Source organism: Corapipo altera, unplaced genomic scaffold, assembly GCF_003945725.1.
Source record: "Corapipo altera isolate COAL_440 unplaced genomic scaffold, ASM394572v1 55, whole genome shotgun sequence".
NCBI classification, from domain to species: domain Eukaryota; kingdom Metazoa; phylum Chordata; class Aves; order Passeriformes; family Pipridae; genus Corapipo; species Corapipo altera.
The window spans coordinates 10,198,065-10,219,479 of NW_020884882.1; the positions used below are offsets into that span (position 1 = coordinate 10,198,065).

General features: G+C 40.6%; 1 protein-coding gene and 1 long non-coding RNA gene across 2 annotated transcripts in view; one reads left to right on the forward strand and one right to left on the reverse strand.

Annotated features, from left to right (window-relative positions):
- Window positions 1-21,415, forward strand: part of PTPRG (protein tyrosine phosphatase, receptor type G) — a 386,788-nt gene that overhangs the window by 314,197 nt on the left and 51,176 nt on the right. The window contains exon 15 of the mRNA XM_027640323.1: window positions 4,532-4,664. Coding sequence (XP_027496124.1) covers window positions 4,532-4,664 — 133 coding nt within the window. The remainder of the gene's footprint in view (window positions 1-4,531; window positions 4,665-21,415) is intronic.
- LOC113945730 lies at window positions 146-2,123 on the reverse strand. Its single transcript, XR_003527183.1, has 3 exons — window positions 1,946-2,123; window positions 1,617-1,729; window positions 146-563 (listed from the first exon to the last, which is right to left on the reverse strand). It is a non-coding gene; the product is annotated as an uncharacterized LOC113945730 (long non-coding RNA).

Sequence of the window (21,415 nt, forward strand, 5' to 3'; positions counted from 1 at the left end):
ATTGTGAAGGCGGAAACATTTTTGGATGCATTTTTTCTCCCAGAAAGCAGGTTTTAAAAAGCTGACAAGGTTTCAAAACTGTTTTTATGAATAGAAAGTTTAATCATTTTAAAGAGTAGAAAATTGTTTCATAACAATGTACACTTGTAAAATTAATTATATAGCATCAAATTAGCAGTTGTAAGGAGATAACTAAATGGGGAAGTACTCATGAGTGTGGATGATTAGAGGAGAACAGGGAACTCATGAGAAATTACAGGGAAAGTGCAAGGCCAATTAGTACAGCAAGGCTCATTTTCTTTTAGTGCTTATTTCACACGCACATACACACACCTCTCCTGAGGCCATGTCATTATTTTCCAAATGGCATTGGCCTCTTCTTGCCTGGTGGTATCAGCCAAGGCTGATGATTTTCTTCTGTCACCGAACGCTTGCTTGCATTCTCCTCTTTCATTTTCCTGATCATCCTTTTCTCTGTTTTGGTGCCCACATTAGACTAATTGTACCTTTGGTCTGCAACTGTTACGCACACAGCTGCTCAGCATTGTCCGTGACTCTGAAACCTGGAAATTAGAAAAACAGCAATTAGAATGATACTCTACCAAGAAAGGGGGCGGGGGAAGGGGTGGAGGAAAGAAAGAAAATGAAAAGGAAAGAAATGAGGGGAAAAAATGAAAATCTGGATGATTCAGTTTCATCAGGCTAGAGAAGATACAGTCCCACGGAATTTTAGTTGATTGTGCCGGACAGTTAAACAGATCCTTTGTTTTTGACAGAAGATAAAAACTGGGCTGTTGTGGGCAAAATAACAGCTGTCCAGTTGGGGCTTTTGCCTGAGTGGTGAGCTGGATCTGAGAACAGAAACCTGGGTTTGGCTCTTCATCCAAATTTCAGCCAGATCCTCCCATCCCTCACCCACTTCTCCTAAGTTCCTCCCACAAGGGGGCTTTGTAGAGACAGAGATGATGTGCAGGGTTAAATTTCAAGCCTGGTGTACGCCTTTAACAGAGACTGAATTTTGGTTTTTAGAGCAGTCTTTGCCAGGTCTGAGGTTACAAAAGCCTTTTGGGAATAACCTCATTAAGATAATTAAACATCTGTGTAATTCCTTCTTCTCCATACGCAGCAAGGATTATTAAGCTGTATTTTCATGTAGCGCTTGAGCCATTTGCACACAGGATCACAGAATGGATAAGGTTGGGAGGGACCACTGAAGTCAGCTAGTCCAGCCTCACTGCTCAAGAGGGGAGCACATTACTCAGGATTGTGTCCTGACAGCTTTTAAATATCTTCAGAGATTTACATGGCAACTTACAGGAGGAAACAGCAGAATGGCTTGAAAATAAAAGTGAATTATTTGATGTCTGCAAACTGTGAGTTTCAGATATAGGATTAAATATGATTGGCATTTGTTTACAAAGCAGTGAAAAGCCATGTTTAACTGTGCACATCCTGTAATTGTGAACACTACAGGAATGCATTTAAAGAAATAGGGAAGAAATAGCTGCACAATGACATGAGCTTGTATCAAAGGTAATACATTTTGAAAAAACATGGTTTTGCCTTTTTATCATTTAATAATATGGCAAATAATATTTTTCAAAATTAATTAATACCTTTTTATAAGTCCATAACTTCATTTACTCAAAGGAAAGATGTGCAAGTTGACTGTCTTTTAAGAGGCCATGTGGTCTGAGGCAGTTCAGCAGCAGGCTTTGGTTAGTGGTATCTGTAATGGTACAACAAACAGAACTTTGTCCTGGCAGTTTGTGCAATGATGAGGAATGATAAAAGTAGATAGGTTATATAGTACAGCTATGGTTGCTTATTATAGCAAGCAGTGTTACTTAAGGGAAATAAACATGTTTCTTTTCTCAGGAACCAATTACCAAGAATTCACAGGAAAAAAAGTACATTTCACAAGTGGTAGGAGCCTCTTTCTTACCTTGACCTTTGTGCAAGAGTTGCACTGCCAGAGCTTCCCTCGCTGCCTGACGCCATCCAATACTCCCTGTGCCAGGGCTCATCCATCCAGTGCCGGGGTGGAACTGCTGAATGGGTGGTTCACAGAAGTTACGGATTTTTCCAGACACAGGAGTAGATTTAGCAGTGCCAGGGCTTGTATCATGTGGGACCTCCCGAAACAGATATGCTGTAATAATTTTTATTCCTTCCTACTGGGATGAATTCCAAGCCAGTAAAAGGCAAACTGAATTAATTCGACGAAGGCATATGCCACTGGAAACTGTTTACATTTCTTAGCAAAAATGGAGTTTCCTAGTCCATTTTTTAAGCTTACCACCACCACCAGCAAGTACGGCTTATGGTGGGCACCATTACAAGGATATGCTGTTTGCTTACTCTCAACACATTATTTAAGCAGCAGAAAACACCTAAGACTTTTTTTTCAAAGCCAGCACAGGAACTGTGTCTTTTTTTCTGAAGCACATCACTGCTTGGGCATTCCCAACTGGAATTTCAGGGCCAGCCATCAGCATGCAGGAATGGCATTTGCTCTTCTGGCACTCAGCATACTGAGCACTTTCTTATCCTCACATCTGTGGTACTGGGAGTTGGCAGGGGCAGATAAGTGTGTTCTCCACAGCAGACTAAGTAAGAGGAGCATCGTGAGCACTGCAGAATTTAATAGTGTGCATTGGGACTCCAGCCCATGCTGTGCTTACAATGGAATTTAATTTTCTTCCCATGCAAACAGAAACATATGTTTTTGTGTTGAAAGATGTGGAGGTGTAACTAAACAGAGTACTGTCCTTGGAGAGAACTGAAGCAACACCCTAATGGACATAAGGTGATGGGATTACTTGGCTCTCCTATGAAGTTTTATTACATTGCATTGGTTTTTTTGCCTTGTCCCTTTTGTCATTCTGATTAGTAAGACTTACCTCACAGGCTTACTTTTTTCGTGCTGATAAATGATTTGAAATGCACTAGTAAAAACTGATGCCTCAAGACTTATGATTTTGTAAGTTTGGCAAATACAGAGAATAAGCCTTTGCTTTAATTTTTGGGGTTGATTTTTTCCTTACTCTTTCTAGTTAAGGAAATCAGAGATGTTCAATCAAAGTGCGCATTCAGTTCCCCCAAACACCCCTCTTATTAGCACCTCATTTAGGCTGCTTGCTAAAGGGCATTACCTCTATCAGCCTAGTTCTTAAAACTAGAAAGATTTCTTGCTGGGCTTGCAGCAGCCTGGAGCCTTGCTCTGTTTTCAGCAGTCAGGCAAAAGCATTTACAATTAACCTTTACTTCCACGTTAGTTGAATTTTACTCCTGCCTACCGAGGAGTATAATCTAAATGCTATTAAAATAGAGTATGACTTCATATTATGTGACATCTGGTGACTTCCAATTATCTGTGTTTTGCCTGCCTATGGTGAAAAGGCAATTACGTTCTTCTGGTAGGATTTGCAGCAGTTTCAGAAGATATGATAATGCAATACTGAACAAGGGCAAGGAATCACGTTGGTGAGGAAAGACTCACGTAGGCTAAAAGTAGAAGTCAAGTGTGCATGTTTCAATCCTCAAAATCTGAAGCTGTTTATACTAATCCTTTGACATTATGTCCTGTTGGCAGGTATTGATCAGATACTGCCTGTTTGTTAGGAAACATGAATAAGATAGAGAATCCTCTTCTGTATTTTTCTTCTATCATTCTGTCTAAACCAATTTATTCATCAAGTCTACACAGATTTGCACAAATTAGGTGTGTTTTGAAATACATTGGTACAGCGTCTATGCTCATTGGCTCCAGTACTTGCAGAGGCTCTAGATATTCATCTTCTATATGATACAATCATTTTAATGAGATGTCATGCAAGAAGTGAAGCAAAGTTACTCGGCCAGATCTCAGGATATTGACGAACTTTAATTTCGTTCAAAAGCTGTGGCATAATGATTTCTTCTGTCGGTTACAACACATCCTATTCATTCATTCATCCACCCATCTTGACAATCCATATGCTAAAAAGTGCTTTCGTATGCAGTAACCCACCAGATTGTGACAATTCTGCAAATGATGTGACATGACACCCAACATGTTGAGGATTTTTTATTTTAAGATAGTTACCAAGAAATTTATTTCTGAAGCAAAGTATTACACTGAGCTTTGCAAACAGGGCTGTCCTATAGTATTGAGAAACAGAGTGCATTTATCTGCAAACACTGATGACGGAGCACAGCGTTTACTTAGTTACCGTGGTGAAATGGCTCAGTGGGGTACTCCACATCTGATAATAGGTGCTTGCACAAAAGAGTCCTAAAAGTGTCTATGAGACCGTAATTACAGGCAGTAGTAAAATCCAAGCCATATGTGGCAATAAACACCATACTTCTGTGCTCTCATGTCTCAGACTGAAGACAAATGGAGTCCCACCCTGCAGTTAGAGGATCTCTGCTCTGTTTACTCATACCATGTAAAATGGATAAGCTATTTGTTTTGTTTACACATTTTTCTGTACAATAATTCCTTTTTCCAGTCAGTGATTGGTTTTGTTATCTGTTTAATGCACAGCTGGCAAGAACAGCTCCAGCATGGCCACGAGACCTTCTCCTGGTAAAATGGAATGGATCATCCCACTCATTGTGGTCTCAGCACTGACCTTCGTGTGCCTCATTCTCCTCATCGCTGTGCTTGTCTACTGGAGGTGAGCCTGTTTCCTTATTATTGGAAACTGATTATGATTTAAAACACATTTCAGGTGGTGTTTTTAATGTGGCCCTGTGGTTTTTCTTTTATTAGAAGTTATGGTGCTAGATACATTAGATAACTCTCTGGATGCTAGAACAGCTTTGTTGGCTAACTGTTCAGCTGCCTTAAGTATTTATTTTTGTGTCATGAAAATGGGCTTGGTAGGGCTCCAGCAATGGTAGAGCCAGCTGTAATGGCGAAAAATATTTTCACAATTAGTCCCTTCAAAATAGCTATAAAAAGTTATCTTTGGCTTGGCCTTCAGGAAAAGTGGTGGTGGCAGAAAAGCCCAGTGAGACTGGCCTTGGTTCCATGGGTGTCTTTACCACAAACCTCCTGTGTAATCTTAACCAGTTCTTTCCTTCCTTTGACTGGACTTCAAGTAAGCTTGACTAAGCTTGTTTCACATTCCATAGGGATGCTCGGAGTCAGAGTTCTTTAGCATTGGTGAGGTGTTCAGAAGTGTTACCTGCAAGGTCTTGAAAGTAAAGATTGCCTCACACCAGTGGACATTGCTTCAGTGGTGGAGAGTAGGATTAGCATCAACAAATCCATCTCCATTTGATTTAAAGTAAATTAAAACCTGCAGGACCTGCTTAAGTCAGAACCAGAACCCAAAGACACCTCATTTGTCTGGAAGTTAAAGTTAACCAGGGATTAGTCACATACAAGGTATTTAGGAATTATTTGATTATATGGGACACAGGAAAGTAGCTTTGATGAGAAATACCGTCCCATTGATCATTATATTTGCAGAATCAATTTTAAAAGTACCAAGCCATTTTTCAGTGTACTCATTTCACTGACAATTAATTGGCCAAATTATTGAGGCTGAGAACATTTGAAATAATTAATAAATAGATGACAATAGCCTTGTGAAAATAATTTCTATTAACATTTGCAAATAATTAACATCCTTGCAGTAAGACACTGAATAAAATAGCACTGATATGTGCGCACAAGCTGAATTTAAAAAGGTTCTGAAGATCCCCTTGTAGTATGCTGGGTTTAAATATGTATTTTCTTCATTTGAAAGACTAAACTTGGTCACATTCACACCAGGCAAGCCCTGGAAGGATATGGTATATCCTGAAGCACTGTAATGAGGGGTTTGTGATTTTTAGCTCATGTTGATACAAAATGCTCTTCTACAGAGAAAATGTTTTGAAATGCAGTGCTAACAGCTATTATCTAGAGGAATGTTGGTACCTCTCACTGTTTGCAAAACATTTCCATTTCTTTGCAATTTCACTAATGGATCGAGAGAAATAATTGCAAAATTAGTGTTTAGTGTGCTCAACAGTGCCATCCCTGAGAAGATATTAAAGTTGGACTGTACTGGCTTAGTGACCAACAGTTAGAGATTAACTTTTGATAAATATTAGTTTCTGTTATAGATCGTAATATTAGTCTAGTAAAATTAAGGTATGCTGCTTTTCCAGTAATGTGTTATTTTTGCTTATGGACAATAATTGTTTATCTGCTCTCCACAGCATGCATCAATAGTTAACATTCATCAGTGGCTTTGGTAAAACTATGAGTTTCTAATTAATACCCTTGAGAGCATTAGATCAGTTTGTTTGCAAAAAATTGATACTAAAAAAGGTGGAGATAAAAAATTAATATAGAATGAAAATAATGTCATGTAGCAGTCAAAGCTTTTTGATAAATATGAAGCGACAAATTGAGAAACAATAAACAAACTTGAGAGCATGTGTACTAACTTCAAAATAAAGTGTATCTACCTTCTTAGTTCTGAGGACTTTTAACAAATACAAGGAGTGTATTGAAAAAGTAAAGATGTGTTTTAAGATAAATCAACAAGCAACTAGAACACAGATTGTCCACAGTAACACTTTGCATTGTGCAAACCATGTCACTGGAGCGGCAACACAGCATTTCATGTGCCCTTTGCAGTGTGATTGCCTTTCCTTAGGAAAAAATAAAATGGTTATCTCTGTTAGTGTTTTAAAGTAAGGAAAAAAATGATTCACAAACACTGCAGAATCTAATTTAGAAGTTTGAAAGGAACAGTGATTTGGGTTTTCAGGAAGAAATACTTAGCTTAAAATGTAATGGGCAACAACATATGGAATAATTTGCTAAATAACGCCATCAAAGCAAATGGCATGAAAACGAGTTTGAGACAGATATTTCAGTAACAGAAACATGGTATTGAAGTGCACAGCAGAGAAACACTTGATGAAAGGATAACCCTCAAGGGGACAGGCATGCTGGACCACAGGGCCTTTTCTTGCACAGCAGTTCTTTGTTTTGGTGTGAGAAAAAGCATTACAAAATAAAACCCAGAGAACTAGAAAAAGCAGAAGAGACATAGTTACCCTTTGGCAATACATTTAGAGGGTAAAACAAATGATATTTTCACTTTCGCATTTTTGAGCATTTGTGGAATTAGATGATTTGAGACCAGAGGTGACATAAGCAGAACAATGAAGCAGAGAGAAGCCTTCTGCTTGTTTCCCTTGCATCAGTGCCCTGTTATCCAGGGACCAAAATAAGGAGTTAGGGAAGTTTCTTGTGAAGGTTTGGCAAAGCATTATCTCTGTTTGGACTCTTCGTAACTCATCCCATGATACAGCAAAGAAATAAGTTTTGTGAAGATGACTTGCTGTAAGAAAGCTTCGTTTTCTGTTCCCTTTATTTGAACAGGAGAGTGATAGGAAACAGTCATTGTTTGATGAAGCTTTTCCTTTTTTTATCTGTTGAGCTTCCATGCTGTGTTCATTAGAGACTCCCTGTAATTGAATGTATTTGGAAATGATCTGTGCTGTTTCTGAACGAGACTACCTTTGCAGAGGTAATTTGCTGTTCTCAGTTCCTTTTCCATATGGATCTTGGACAAATGGTGAAAGAATATGACTGATGTTGAAGAGAAAGGGTCACTTCCATCTTTTTCACATGGTGGCCATCTCAGTAATGAAAAGGGATGGGAACTTGCAGGCAAGCAGCAGCTCTGAATTACCTTTCTACTAAAGTTTCCTGAATTCAGTACTTTTAATGGCACTGCTGTGCAAAGAGCGATGTGTGATTTTTAAGTTGGTAGAGTGGAAAATAAACTAGGTCAGCATAATGAAGCTGCAAAAATTGCGGTACCTTTTATCCCAGAAAAATGAGGAGAGCACAATCACAGGGTGACCGGGAGCCTTCAGATCCGCTGGGGCCGGGTGGCGGTTGGCTGCCTGGGCAGGAGGGACAGTGACACCTGTAGTTTCAGTTGGCTTCTGTGCATCTCTGATTCCTCTTGAGGAAAAGCTGGCCTGGCTGATCCTTGAGCTGTCATGGGCATGATGAAGGGGACTCTTGCTCCCAGGACCTCTCATGCTTGAAACTGATTTCTTTTAGCATCTAGTTGAGAATTTGAGTCTTATCAGACAGAAAAGATGAGGAGACCAGATTCTTGTTTTACTCACCATATGGATTCACCATTCACTTCCGCAGTGGCACAATGGTACTTTTTCCTGCTTCCTTTTCTTACACATTGGTTCCTGAAATTGTGTGCTATAGGGACAACCACTGAGTATTCTCGAGAACTGTTCACTGGGATTTTAGGGTCTTTGCTGGAGCACTGATAGCTCATCTAGAGCCCATTAAAACGTGGGCATTGAGAGGTACAGTTTCCCAAGCACATTATTTTTGCATTTCTGGGCATTTGTTTTGCATCTGTGATTTTATACCCATACTCACTATCATGAGATCTTTCTGCAGTTCTTCAAGGTCAGTTTAAAATTTGACTTGGGTTGTCTTAAGTCTTTGCCACTGTTACTCTCACAGTCTTTTCTGCGAGCTCCGAGAACTGCAGAGTGTGTTTGGTAGTGACCTCCAAACTATTTAGGGATTGAGTGTGACTTCAGTTTTTTTGCAACAAGGCGAGTTCCTATAGTATGCTGAGCTGTAATATGGCTTGAAACACATGTCTTTTGTAGAACTTCCACTACATTCTGTTGCCAATTGAACAAGTCCTGAGTATTGACACTTAGGGGTAAAACCAGGGTCAGTGTCACTTTCTTTTTCACAGAGATGCAGGAGGGTGACTAGAGCTGGGAAATCAACTGAAATACTTTCATACACAATAAGTTCTGTCATTTTGGGGGGGAAAAAACATATTTTAGGAGGGAGTGGTGACCTTCCACTGTTTGTTTTCCATTCTGATTTTTAATCTAAACACTACAGTCCTATAGACTACGGTTTCAAAGGGGAAAAAATAAGCAGAGAATATTAAGAAGCAATTAAGATTTTAGAGTTTAGCCAACAGCAACTTTTAAATGGGAACTAAATTATAGCCATTTCTCATTTTCAGCTAAGAGGAAGAAATTAATTCATGACTATAGCTGGAGAGTTTTCTTTTTCTTTCTTTTAAGCAGATACCATAATTCACCTTGAATTATTGCCACCATCAACATTGTGATCCTAAAGACAAAGCGGGAATATTGTATTGCATTTCTTATTAAATCAAGCTGTTTATACAGTGCTAATATGTTTACATTCAGGAGGGATTTTTGGAACAACACAGCTGCTGCCTTTCAAAGAGCAAGCAAGCTTGCGTTGCTTGTTTTATAGTCATGCGTGTATACGAGACAGCTTGGGAAAAAGATGTCTTTAATTTTCCTTAGGCAAAACCCTGTAGAATTTAGTAGACAGTAAGAGTTTTCTTAGGTTTTCGTTAAGCATCCTGTCAAATTGAACAGAATCTTTGGGACACATCCTGTGCCAGAGCCTTGTGCTTCTCTGGCAGTGCCTTTCTGTGCAGAAGAAATTACATTGAGCACCAGGAGATGCAGGTTCTTTTTCTGACTCAGTCATTGATTTTCTGTGTGACCCGGGGCCAAGTCATTTACGGGTGGAGAGTATTGTTGTTGAACTCAGTGGCAAAGACCTCACTGGGAGCAAGCTCAGGTGTTCAATATTTCAGCATCTGAGTTTTCTGACACTGGTAAAATAGCACTGAAGAAGGTTGGTCAGCCATATTTGTAAAGCAACTTGTAATATAGAAATGAGAGCTTCAATGTAAGCCCAAGAACTCTTGTATTTACCATTTCTAGTAACCATGCCTTAGAAAACTACCTTTTGGTGTTAAATTCCAGGGAACATGCACAGCTCCTTAGCTAAGACAGTGTTAAAACTTAATTGGGGGGAAAAAAATAACTTGTGCCTGTAGCAGGTTGTAAAAAGTGCTGAAATTGTTATTTGAACCTATCTCTAGGTTTTATTTTATGAGTACACAATGTGTTGTTCATCTACTGTACTGATTGGAAAAGGAACACTGCAAATTTACAGACCATTGTAAAATTGTTTGCTTGCAATCATAAAAGCTTCTTTCAGCTTACTCTGAAATATCTGTGACTCTGCTCATTTCTCACTCATGGAGGATGCTAGGTGGTAACACTTCCTGAGACCCTGGGTGTTAATTTTAAGAATACCTCGGGTGCAGTTGCATGAGTATCTATTTCAGCAGCAGCAGTTCCTGTTGCATCCTCTGTTCCTGCCCTTGCTCTGCCCTCTGTGACCCCAATGCAAATGTTTGTACAACTATGTGAGGAGCTGGATTGTGAAACAATCCATGGGGAAAAAAAAAAAAGAAGAGAGGGGCTTTCGTGTCCTAATTTAAACCAGATTAGCTCCCAGTCTGGTTCATGTAGTAACCAGACAGAGCTGGACCAGCCAAACTGAGGGACCAGCACGAGGCAGGAATGAAGAGGATGGATGGGGATGTTCACTCCGACACTACCCTCAGTGATGCCTGAGGATCATGTCGAGGTGCTTGTGCTCAGCTTAGGGTTGGCTGTGCCCCAGAGCACAACTCATGTCATCACAGGCAGAGAGAATTAGCCAACAAGGGCAAGAGACCTCCTAAGCTGGAAACAGGCAACTCCACAGGGACACAAGGGGAAACATGGAGGTGAGTGGCATACCTGAAACTTCTTCCAGCTTCAGGCTCGTTTTTAGTGCCCAGATGTGCCCTGCTCATATTGAACAGGGCATGCCTTTGTTTTCCTCTGGGAACGGCCACATCTAGTCCCACATAATGACAAACAGTCTCAGGTGGATGGAAACAGGGCAGATCACTGGCTTGCAAGTGGGGTGCAGCCCAGCCTGATTCAGAGTCTTCTGATGTCCCTGTCTCAACCCAGACAATGCAGGAAAAGCACTTCAGCTCTTATTGCAGAAGATCCAGGTTTTATGTGATTTTGACAGTGCCAGAGGTAAAGGTACTGAATCTTGGGCCCTTTTGTGTTCTGTCTCTCAAAGTGCTGTTCATTTTCATTAAAAGAGAGCAGGCCTGTGATCAGCTCCCTCTTATCCCACACAGGGAACTGAGCTCATCCTTTGTGCTGACTCAGGCAGCTCACTTTCAACCCCAAAGCTTAGGGCAGCTGCCACTTGCTTGTTCTATCTGTTGGTATCGTACTTTGAGCGCTTGTCATTCTTCAATTACGAGGAAAATCAATATGAAAACTCCTCTGACGGGATCTGTGCTCTTTCATCCAGCAACATACAGCCTGGGGCAAGGGGCAGAGCCCACAGGTAGATCCACTAAGACCAAATCCTAGTGATTCACTGCTGTTCCTCCCGTTGTCGGCTCGTGGGGTTTTACCGTCTCCTCTGGCAGGGAGCAGAGCCTGGCTGTTCCCAAGGGTGGTGGGACATGGGGTTGGCTCCCTGCTGGAAAGGGTGAGGCAGGGGAGCTCAGGACCTGCACCCACAGCCATCTCTTACCGACTGCTTGCTCATAACCATTTCCCAAATGACTACTTCAGGGCCTTTTTGAAATCACAGGAGTTGTCAGTTGTTATAGTAACGGACCCCCTGCTGCTGAATTGGCCCCGAGATGCCCATTTGGGCTTTTGAACAGACTAACTCATGCTCATTAGATAAAAAAGAGAGAGAGACAGATTTGCAGATGGAAAGTTGCTTTTTAAGCATGCTGGATGATCTGTTAAGAGCTTGACTGTGGAAAGGGGCATGTTCTCTCATTATATGCCTGTTACTTTTACTCTTTTTTAATTAACGCTAGTTTCACTTTTATCACAAACCAGAATTCTGCCAGATTCCCCTTTCCTCTCTGGTGAGGCTGGTAGTGAGTTGCTGCTTTACAAACAAATGTATTTTGTCTTGAGAAGGGAAAAGAACTTGGAGAAGCTTAAATGCAGATCAGTGGTGATTTCCAGAACTATCAGGATATTGAGAAAGCTCAGAAAACAGTACTTTTAATACTAATTATAGGGCATCAAGAGCAAAATAAAAAATCAGTAAGCGTGTTCTGACCCAGGAATGTCCCCTTCCAAGATTAGGACAGTCTGCGTTTTGCTTCAGCTTTAAACCTGAGCCATCCCACTGATGTTAACAACAGTGTTAACTTCTGAATAACGTCTATGAACTCCATCAGACCTTGCCCTTGTAAATTTGAGTTCACATGACTGAAGAAGCTGTAGCATCTTAGAGGGGCTCTCAAGGATATGCAATTGCAATAACAATTACAAATATAGGTGTTTGAAGCCAGCTTCTTCCTGTGTCACATATGCCCAGACGTCATCTGAATTTCAAGAATCAGTGTTCTCCTCTCAGCTGTCCTGTCAGTTAAAAGCAAATCCAGGTTTATAGCAGGCTGGTGTATCTCCAGGTGTAAATAAGAGAGGACTCTGGTTGGTTTTATGTGATATACCTTTTCTACAGGGAAGATTGTTGGATCAGGTGGGCAGGCAGGGCCGTTAGCAGAGAGGGGAGGGAAGTGCTCTAGTACGTGAAAAAGGAGTCTGCAAGGAATATGTGACCTTATGGATCCATTGTGCTGGGAATGAGGGGCCTTTGGCTTAAATTGCAGCAAGAGGGAAATTTAGGTTAGACATTAGACACAGCTTCATGATAGGAAAGACAATAAAGTAGTGGCCTATAGAATTTTCCATCACTTCTAGGTTCCAAAACAAAGTTAAGCAGCTCCAGTCAGGAGCACCACAGGAGTCTGATCCTGCACAGGAGCTTCCAGGCCTGTTCTCTGCAGCTCTACAGGGGGAATTTTAAAGGACACATGTAAGTGTAGGAAAAGAGGAGAGATGGTGCAGTGTGATAAATTGTCCTGTAAATCACAGGCTAGAGCCTGAAAAAGCATTTGAAAGACACAGTTTAAATCCATCATGTTTAAAGTGGATAATGTGAAGCTGATAAAAGAGCACGTCTAAGATTTGAGGGGAGGAGCAAGGGAGGGTGCCAGCTTTGGAGAGAGTGAAAGGAAGATACAACTGGGCAGGAAAGAAACTGCAAAGGCAGCTTGCAGAGGACAACTGTGTCAGGAGACCCACAGGTTGGTGGAAAAAAATCTGTTTGGAGTTTTGTTCCATCTGTTCTCCTACAGCAGGGAGCCTAAAAGTAGGGAAGAGTTAAGAGTACAACAGCGATTTGCAGTTTAAAAACAAAACAGAGGAGATGGGGTTGGTGTAGCTGCAGTTTGTTGCCCCTGTTGTGTGTTAGCTAAGGCACCATCCAAACTGCTCCTGTCAGTATTGCCCCATTGGCAGCAGTGAGTGCCACTCTGAGGCAAAGATCCTCTGAGCAAACACCCAGGGTGGCTGAATCAAGACATCCGTGGAGAGACTGGAAGTATTTTCATGCACAGGAGATAGAGAGTGGTGATTGTTTGAAGAACCAAAATTTCACAGCTGTGAAACCACCCATCTCAGCGCTGGTAATTCTGGTGCCTGCTGGATTGTGATTATTTTAACAGTGCCTTTAAATGAGAACTCTTACTCTAAAAGTGTTTGTAGCATGTGGGTCAGTTGTGTGAACATCTTTCTGCAGGCACTTTTATGGATGTGGCCATTGAACTCAGTGGGAGCCCAGATCAGCATCACCTTTGTTTTAAAAGATAATGTCAAGCATGCAATCATGAGCCAAACAACAGGAGAATACGTGCTTTGGGTGTGGAAGACTAGAATTCAAAATATCATCTTGGTGACCTTGAAAACTCCCAAAACCAAAAAGTATACTTTTTATTTTTAGTTTGTTAAAAGACGTGTCCCATAGGAGCTGAGACATCGGTGCTGTGCTTTGCCCACAGGGCCACCTCTAAGGAGGTGGAATTTGTGCAAAAGTATTGGCAGCAAGTTGGAAAACTGCTATTGACACCTCTCATCCCTACTTCGTTCAGTGATGTAGCCAAATTTTCCCAACATTTACAGAAATACTTTCTTCTTCAGAGAGAGCAAAGGAGAACAGGCAAGGGCAGCTGAGGTCAGGCAAGGAGGGATCTGCAGCACGGCTGCAATCGATCTTTGTGTTTCATTTCTGTGGAACTAATTAAATGGATTAATTGCAGACATATTTTTTCTGGAAATGCCTTCCCCAGTGCTGGTGTAATGGTGAGATCTGGAAAAAAAAAGAGCAACATTTTATCTGGGCAGTTACTGGATTAAAGGTAGTGGTTTATAATTCATAAGTTTGAATAAGTTTTAAATATCAAAATATTCTAATTAAGCTCCACTAAGAACAGGTTGGTAGGTGCTGAGAAATAGTGTGCTATGAGGAGTGTGGCTTTTTTCATAACTACAGTGGTAGAGGATGCCAGGCTGGAGGATACCACTGGCTTCTCGTAATCATCTATTAAGTGTTTTGTAAGCTACTGTACAGGAAACTTGTATACAACTTTAAAATTTTTGAGCTCTGACTTTTAAAGCTCTGAGAGGTATTTTAAAAGATAAACAAATTTCACAAATGCCTTTTGTGAAATTAAATCACTTTACAAAAGAAAAAAAGACTCTTTCTTAAGAAAATGGGTGCATTCTTTTTCTGTTCCCCTTCTCAGCTCAAAGAAACAATTTGTTTACTTGTTGTCATTTGATCTGTTGCTAGCTTATGTTTTCTATTGATCTGTTGCTAGTTAATGTATTTTCTAATATCCTTAGTATGTAAGAGTATGTGTTAAAGTGTATACAGGTATCTCTGGAGTAGTTTTGCTCTCATAAGCTGATAGGTTCAGAGCTAGAGGAATGTCTTGGACAAACTGAATGAAATATCCTATAATACAACTAGATGTACCCTGAGGGAACAGTATGCCTCTGCTGTGAAACTGTGAATTAACCACAGCAACCAGATAAATTATATTTTTTCTCTCTCCTTGTAACCATAAAATATAGCTATTGAAGGGCCCTGTGCTGTCCTAAGTCCCACAACAGCATTTGGACTAACATTAGCACCAGCTATTTCACAGCAGGATGTGGTCTGAGTGTAAAATTATAGGGCAAGAATATTAAATCAATTCAGCAATCTTAACTGCTTGGATAAATACTGGGAATCTGCAGACTAGTAAAACAATAGCAAACAGGGGTGGACTTCATTTTACTGTCCTTACAACCTGTGCAATTTAGGAAAAACCTACACACAGCAATGGACAGCGCTGCTTGTGCTGCTGTTACAAATGTTGCAAGTATGTGAATTCATTCAGTTTGTTGTAGAACACTGAGTCTGTTAGTTTAAAAGCAAACAGTTCCTCTATTGCTATGAACAGCATGTGTTTTACTCTACTGACTTACAGGTTAAAATCCATCTGAGTTCTAACTTTTAAGCTGAAACAGGCATAGGTGGCATGCCTGGGTCTTGATTGGTGGGTTGTTTCGTGTTTTGGAAATCCCCTCTTTTCCAAAATAGAACAAAACTTTTTGAAATGTCCTACAAATTGACTTTTATAACATAATAGAAATAAGCCCAATTTGAATTTTTAAAGTATTGTTAATGTTTAAAAAGAGAGATAATAAATCAAAACATTTCTCACTAATGACAAATGTTCTATTCCCCGGAGGCTCAAATATGTTTTATGTTTTCTTTCTGATCAAGTTATCGAGTTAAATGGATGGATTCCCGCACAGTGATTCACTCTCCAAAACCACTTTTTAACCACCATCAGAAAGTTTCCAGTGAGTGCTGGTAAAATTCCTCACATTTTGTAGCAGCATGAGTTTGTCCCTCTCACCCTCGTGTTAAGGACGTTTTTAAGCTGTTATGGATGGAGGCAAGTTCTGTCATACTGCAGGTTGGACTTGAGTCTGGGATGGTGAATCCCTGTGGATGGGGGTTTCTCCAAGTCACGTGTAAAGGGATATCTTTCCTTTTGCACAGGCATGAGGCTGATGATCCAGGGGCTCCTCAGTGTTGGCAAATCCCTCACTAGTAGTGACTGGAGATAGGAAATGGAGTTTTCCCCTGCTAGTGTATATTTGGTGTAAATGTGGGGGTTGAATGGGAGTGGGAGCACAGCCCTCTGCAAAGCAGGGAGAGGGATGGCATCTCCTGAACCCCTTGCTGGAAGTTCCCAGTGAATGTTAGGAAGAGGCAGTCCTCATACCTTCCATATTATTTTAATTTTGTTTTGCTTTTTAATAAAAACTCGGGTCATAAATGTACCAGAACAGGTAGTCTCCTCCCAATCATATTTTTGAAGCATTCAGCTGCTATTTCAACCGGGGAGTAAATGGGTTGGCTTTGCAGACTCTGAAAAGTAAACTGCAAATGCTGGTTTTGTCAGTTAAGGCTGAGTCTGGGCTTCTTATCCACAGAACCAACATTTACACAACAGGAAAAAAAGATTCTCCTGGCTCTGATGTCATTACAGGCTTCATACTCATTTGAATGAACTGATTTTTCACCACTTTCCTTGCTGTTATAGGTAGAAACAAGCCTTTTAACTTAGAAGGGCTTTTCCTGCAATCTGTTTATTCTTCAGCCTTTTCTGTAGGCTTTGCATGACAGAAGTTGAAGTCATGTTTTCTGCTAATACCTTGTCTCCCTATAACTACACAATTGTCCTCTGCCCTTGCTGTCTAATTTTGGGGACCAGGAAGGGGAAGGCAGAGAATGATTAAAAGCCTATTAAGCATCAAGGACATTTATTTGGTTTACATCTGTCAGAGTTACTGTAGACATGTTTGTGATATTGAGGAGTGTATAAACTTTATATTTATCAACAATAATTCCTTATTACAAAAAAATCTAATCTTAATTAATAATTAAATCACACCATTTGCATGCACAAATCACCATAGTTTGACTTGGGTGCTATTTAATACTGAATCTATCTAGGTAAAGCAATTTTATCTCTGTGGAGATCAATCCTAAAGAATAAAAAAGATGAAAAGATTTTTAAAACAATTTGAGCTAAGAAAGTATTATCTTTTTTTTTCCTGAGATTATGGAATTAAAGTTTCTGCTTTCTAAAGGAAAATGTAGTCATTAGGAAATTTGCAAATGGAAATTAGCCTGTGTTGGTCTTCATTTTTATTTATGTCATTAAATGCAGTCTTTAATTAGCATATATATTATTCATGTTTCAGTATAATCCATTTTATAAGTCCAAGTTCAAATATAAAAATCAAAATGGGCTTGATGCACCCTATTGTTCACATGCAAAGCAGTTAACATAGATGTAAAGATATGAGGTGAATTGAAACATTCATATTTCATAAGGATGCAGTCTACGTTTTCTGAAATTATGGCTTGAACTCTTATTTTTAACTTTTTCTCATTTGCATACATATTAGTCCCTGTTTAAATGATGTGTTAATTCTATTCATTAGACTTCAGTGAATGCTTCTAACTCTCCTGATAATCAAGCACAGGTCCCTGGAAAGCAAATTATGGACTTATGCGTTGCAAACTCCATTGTAAATTTGACATTTATCACTGCAAAGCCAACTCCTGTGGAGCACTTGGCTGCAGTCAGGAGGGCAGAAGCCTTTTTCTTCTGCTTATGGTAATGATTGTCACCTGTGAATAAGGAGCTGGCACCAGCTCCCTGATGGCTCTTCAGAAATGGTTGGGCACTTCACAACTGCTTCACAGTCTTGATGGTAAAAATTCACCTCTTTGGGGGAAAAAGAATAATTTGACTCAGGTCCTCACACAAACAGCTTTAAGAAAATGGATGATCAGGAATCTTCTGTTCCATCTAACCCAGTGGTGGAGACAAGGATGGGGAACCTACATAGGCTCTGCAGCTCTCTGGAGTGTATTTGGCTGTCAGAGCAGGAGCCTGTAGGCTTGGCGTTGCTGCCTTCCAGATATTCCTGTGCTTCAAGTCCTGCAAGGAAAGTACTCCTGAAAGCAAAAGCAGGAAGGTTGCAGCAGTGTAACCTTTCTCTGGTTTTCTGAGCCAGGCGCTGTAGCGAATGCGGGAACAATCTGTGGGAAGAAGAGGGGCAGCAAACAGTATTGGAGTTAGGTGTCTGCTGTTGCATAGTGATTTGCCAGGCTGTGTCAATTAATCTCTTTAATTCTAGGTATAAAAGCATTGTTATCCCAGTGGTAAACTCGAGGTGATAAGTTCGAAAGGTTTTATGTTGATAGGGTGAGCCCTGAGTGGTGCCACACAGGGAGTTTCCATGTGTGCTCTGATTAATAAAAAGTTATTGGGAAGAAGAAAGATTTTATATGGCATCTCTGTGAGGAAAGGCTTGACATCTTTAAAGGCCTGTCAGTTTAGGTTCCATCTGTTTTTTTGCAGAGCCTGGACCTTTACAAAAGCAGCACTGATGTACAGTAGGGAATCAGTTTAGCTCCTTGTGGTTGCAGAAGGTTAGAGTTCAACATTCCCTGTTTTTGTTAGCCACAGAGCTACGTGGAACAAGTTCCCTGTTGTATAGTTTAAAGGTATAGGTGGAGACCACTACTACCTGTTGTCCCTGCAGCATAGTTTTATTTGAGGTGCACAGAATAAGAGAGCAGAAGAGAAGAAATCACTGCATTTGATAGACATTGTCAGCAGCTGCTTCGTCTCACCATGTCTGAATGTGTAATCTCACTCTCAGGAGCATTCTGCATGAGAAGCAGCTGGACACAGCTGAGCAAAGAAATGCTCCCATTTCATGAGCTTTGGAGATAACCCAAGCTGCATCTGGGCCCATGGGGAAATGAAAAGTCTGTATTTTAGTCAGACTGTGATTGTGGTGAGTGGCAGTGCTGTCTATAATCTGAGCTTGCGCTTGGATGTCCTCTCTTTCCCTAGCAATGCTTCCTGGTACTGAACGTGTGCAAGAGAATCCCTGAGCTTTACATCAGCTTTTTTTGAAACACTAAACCATCTTCAGCCCGCTGCTCCATCACTCTGTGGGCAGTGAGCATGGGGTCCAGTGGGGCCTCTGCACTCTCAAGCTGGGACAGGCTGTGCTAATTCCGTGTGTGGTGAGCGCAGAGAATCATGCTGAGGAGAAGGGGCTTTAAACTAACCTTAGCCCAGGGCTGAAGGTTATCCACAGTTCTCAGTTTTCTGGTTTTGGTTTGGTTTGGTTTTTTTATAAGCCTGGAAAGTAGGCAGCTCAGGTAATGGGGAGATAAGGCATGGGACAAGCATTTCCCTTCCATTCCTTCTTCCAGCATTTTTTTCCCTTGGTGTACCAGATACAGCAACTGCCCATTCCAGAGGGAGATGTATTGGCAACCTCACTCCTCATTTTGTTCTGGTGACTGGATTAACTCTGACATTGTCATTGTTCTTTAACAACCTTTTTGTATTTACTGAGCTTTCTGCAAAAGAGGAATTAAATTCATATGGGTTGGGTGTTTTCTGTTACAGCTCATGTTCTGTTTTGACCTTCCTGGCTTCACATATTTTCCCCTTTTAAAGTTACTAGCTGTGTCTGAGATCTTAACATCAGTGGGCTATTTTGTGGAAATGAATATTAATGAGATGGCTGCTGATAGCACTGTATGGGTAGAAACAAATGCTTTTATAATAAATGGAATTTAATATTAATTGAGTGGTTTGGAGTTAAAGCAGAATATAAAGTGACAAGCTCATGGCACAGCAAACTGCCCTTTGCAGGAATCCAATTAGAAGAGTGAGCAGCAAATTTTAAGCAAACTTGCTATAATCACATGGGGGCAATACAAGAGTGGAGCATAATTTGGAGCCTGGGACCTGTCCCCTTGAACGTCTCATAATTTCCATGAATCAACATTTAGTTACTATGTGGTGCCAAGTCTGCATTATTCAGCTTTTTCCTGGCAATGCTGCATCCCATTGCTCCAGTCAAACCAGAGGGAGACAGTATGTTTTGCAATAAAAGGGCACATCAATTAAATGCACTGTGTTCTGCTACACGTCTGTTGGAGAAGAGTGACTCATTTGTTAGCCTGATGAAATTACTTTGCATTGAAAATCTTGTGCTGATGTTACAGGGTTTTGCCTGATCACTTGAAGCTGTTACCTTTGCCATTTCCTCAATGAGAATATCAAGATTTGTTCCCTTTCCAAATTGCAGTGTTTGTTCATGACTTGGAAGAATAGATGATTTGCTGAGATGTGCTGTAGATAAATAGTTACATCCTGCCTTGAGTAACCAAGTGCAGTTGTCGCAGATATATCTTGTGTTATAGAGTGATGTAAAGTATGCATTGGGTTTGAATTGTTCAAAAATAATTTCTCTAAATATTATGTATTGTTTTCATCTGGCAGATGGAGTTGCAGAAGCTGCCATAACAAGAGTTTGTTTGTTGCATTTCAGACAACCTGGATATTGTGTGAAATTAGCTCAGAAAGGAGGGCACAGGATGTAAAGTGAGGGTGTAGGAGTGATAGCTGGGGCAGTGCTTCCAGGCTGATGGAGAAGCATGTGGAAAAAAAAAAAACAAGGAGCAAGTCAATTTATCCATTCTGTCAAAATGGCTACGATCAGCCAGGAGGCAAATGAATAAACGGATCAACAAGTATTTCACACTTGTGTGTTCTCGACAGGAAATCACAGATCTGAAACCAAATGTCTGGGACAAAACTACCAGAAATAGTGGCAAAATACTCTGCTGTTTAGTCTGCATTTTAAACATTTTTAGCTCACAAAACTCCCTGAATTAAAGCACTAGAATAAAACAAGAACTTGTTACTACCATTCCCAGCTATGAGCAGAGATGAAAATATTTGGGGTGGGCCTGACAGCAGGACTTCAGTCCCCACTGGAATCTCCCCTTGCCTGCACACCTGGACATGGTGATGGCTGCTGTCTTTCCTGCTGCCAGGCTCACAGTCTGATTGCTGCACTGATGGCAGCCAAAGCAGCACCACAGATCGCATCAGAGCAGGGAAATGAAATGCATGAATACAGCAGGAGGAAAATGGATGTGACTTGCCAGAGGTGTCAGGGCTGAACAGTTCACCCAGGAGATCTACGTTCCTCGAGGACAGTGTGTGTGCCTGTGCAGCCACGTACCTTCATGAGCTTCAAGGAAAGGAAATGTGGAGCCAAGAGCATGTGTTTAATTACGTGTCTCCTTCTGAGCAAGTGCCTGCTGGATCCAGGCATGTTTCTTCGTACTTTAGGAGGCAGTCACGTGTTCTTCCTAAGATGTGAACTGCAGTTCTTGTGGGCTTTTTTCTCCTTTTCCCCAGTTCCACATTTATCATTTATAACCTGCACTGAAAGGTTATAAAGAGCTTAATAAAAGGTAGATTAAAGCTTTAGAAGTAGATCAAATAAAGAGAATGGTCCATAAAAAGAAAATATATTAAACTGTATCTGGTGTTAAGGGCTCTAATAATTAACGTGGGTTGACTGAATTTCTCCCGTTTTGCTTATCTGCAATGAACTTTTATCTTATATCAAAATGTTCTGCTCCTATGATTAGTAGCTGTTTCCACACACTGATTAAAACAACAGGAAAGCAAAGTTGTTTTGCCTGAGTGCATACTTACTGAAAAAGAGTTTGTCATGAGGA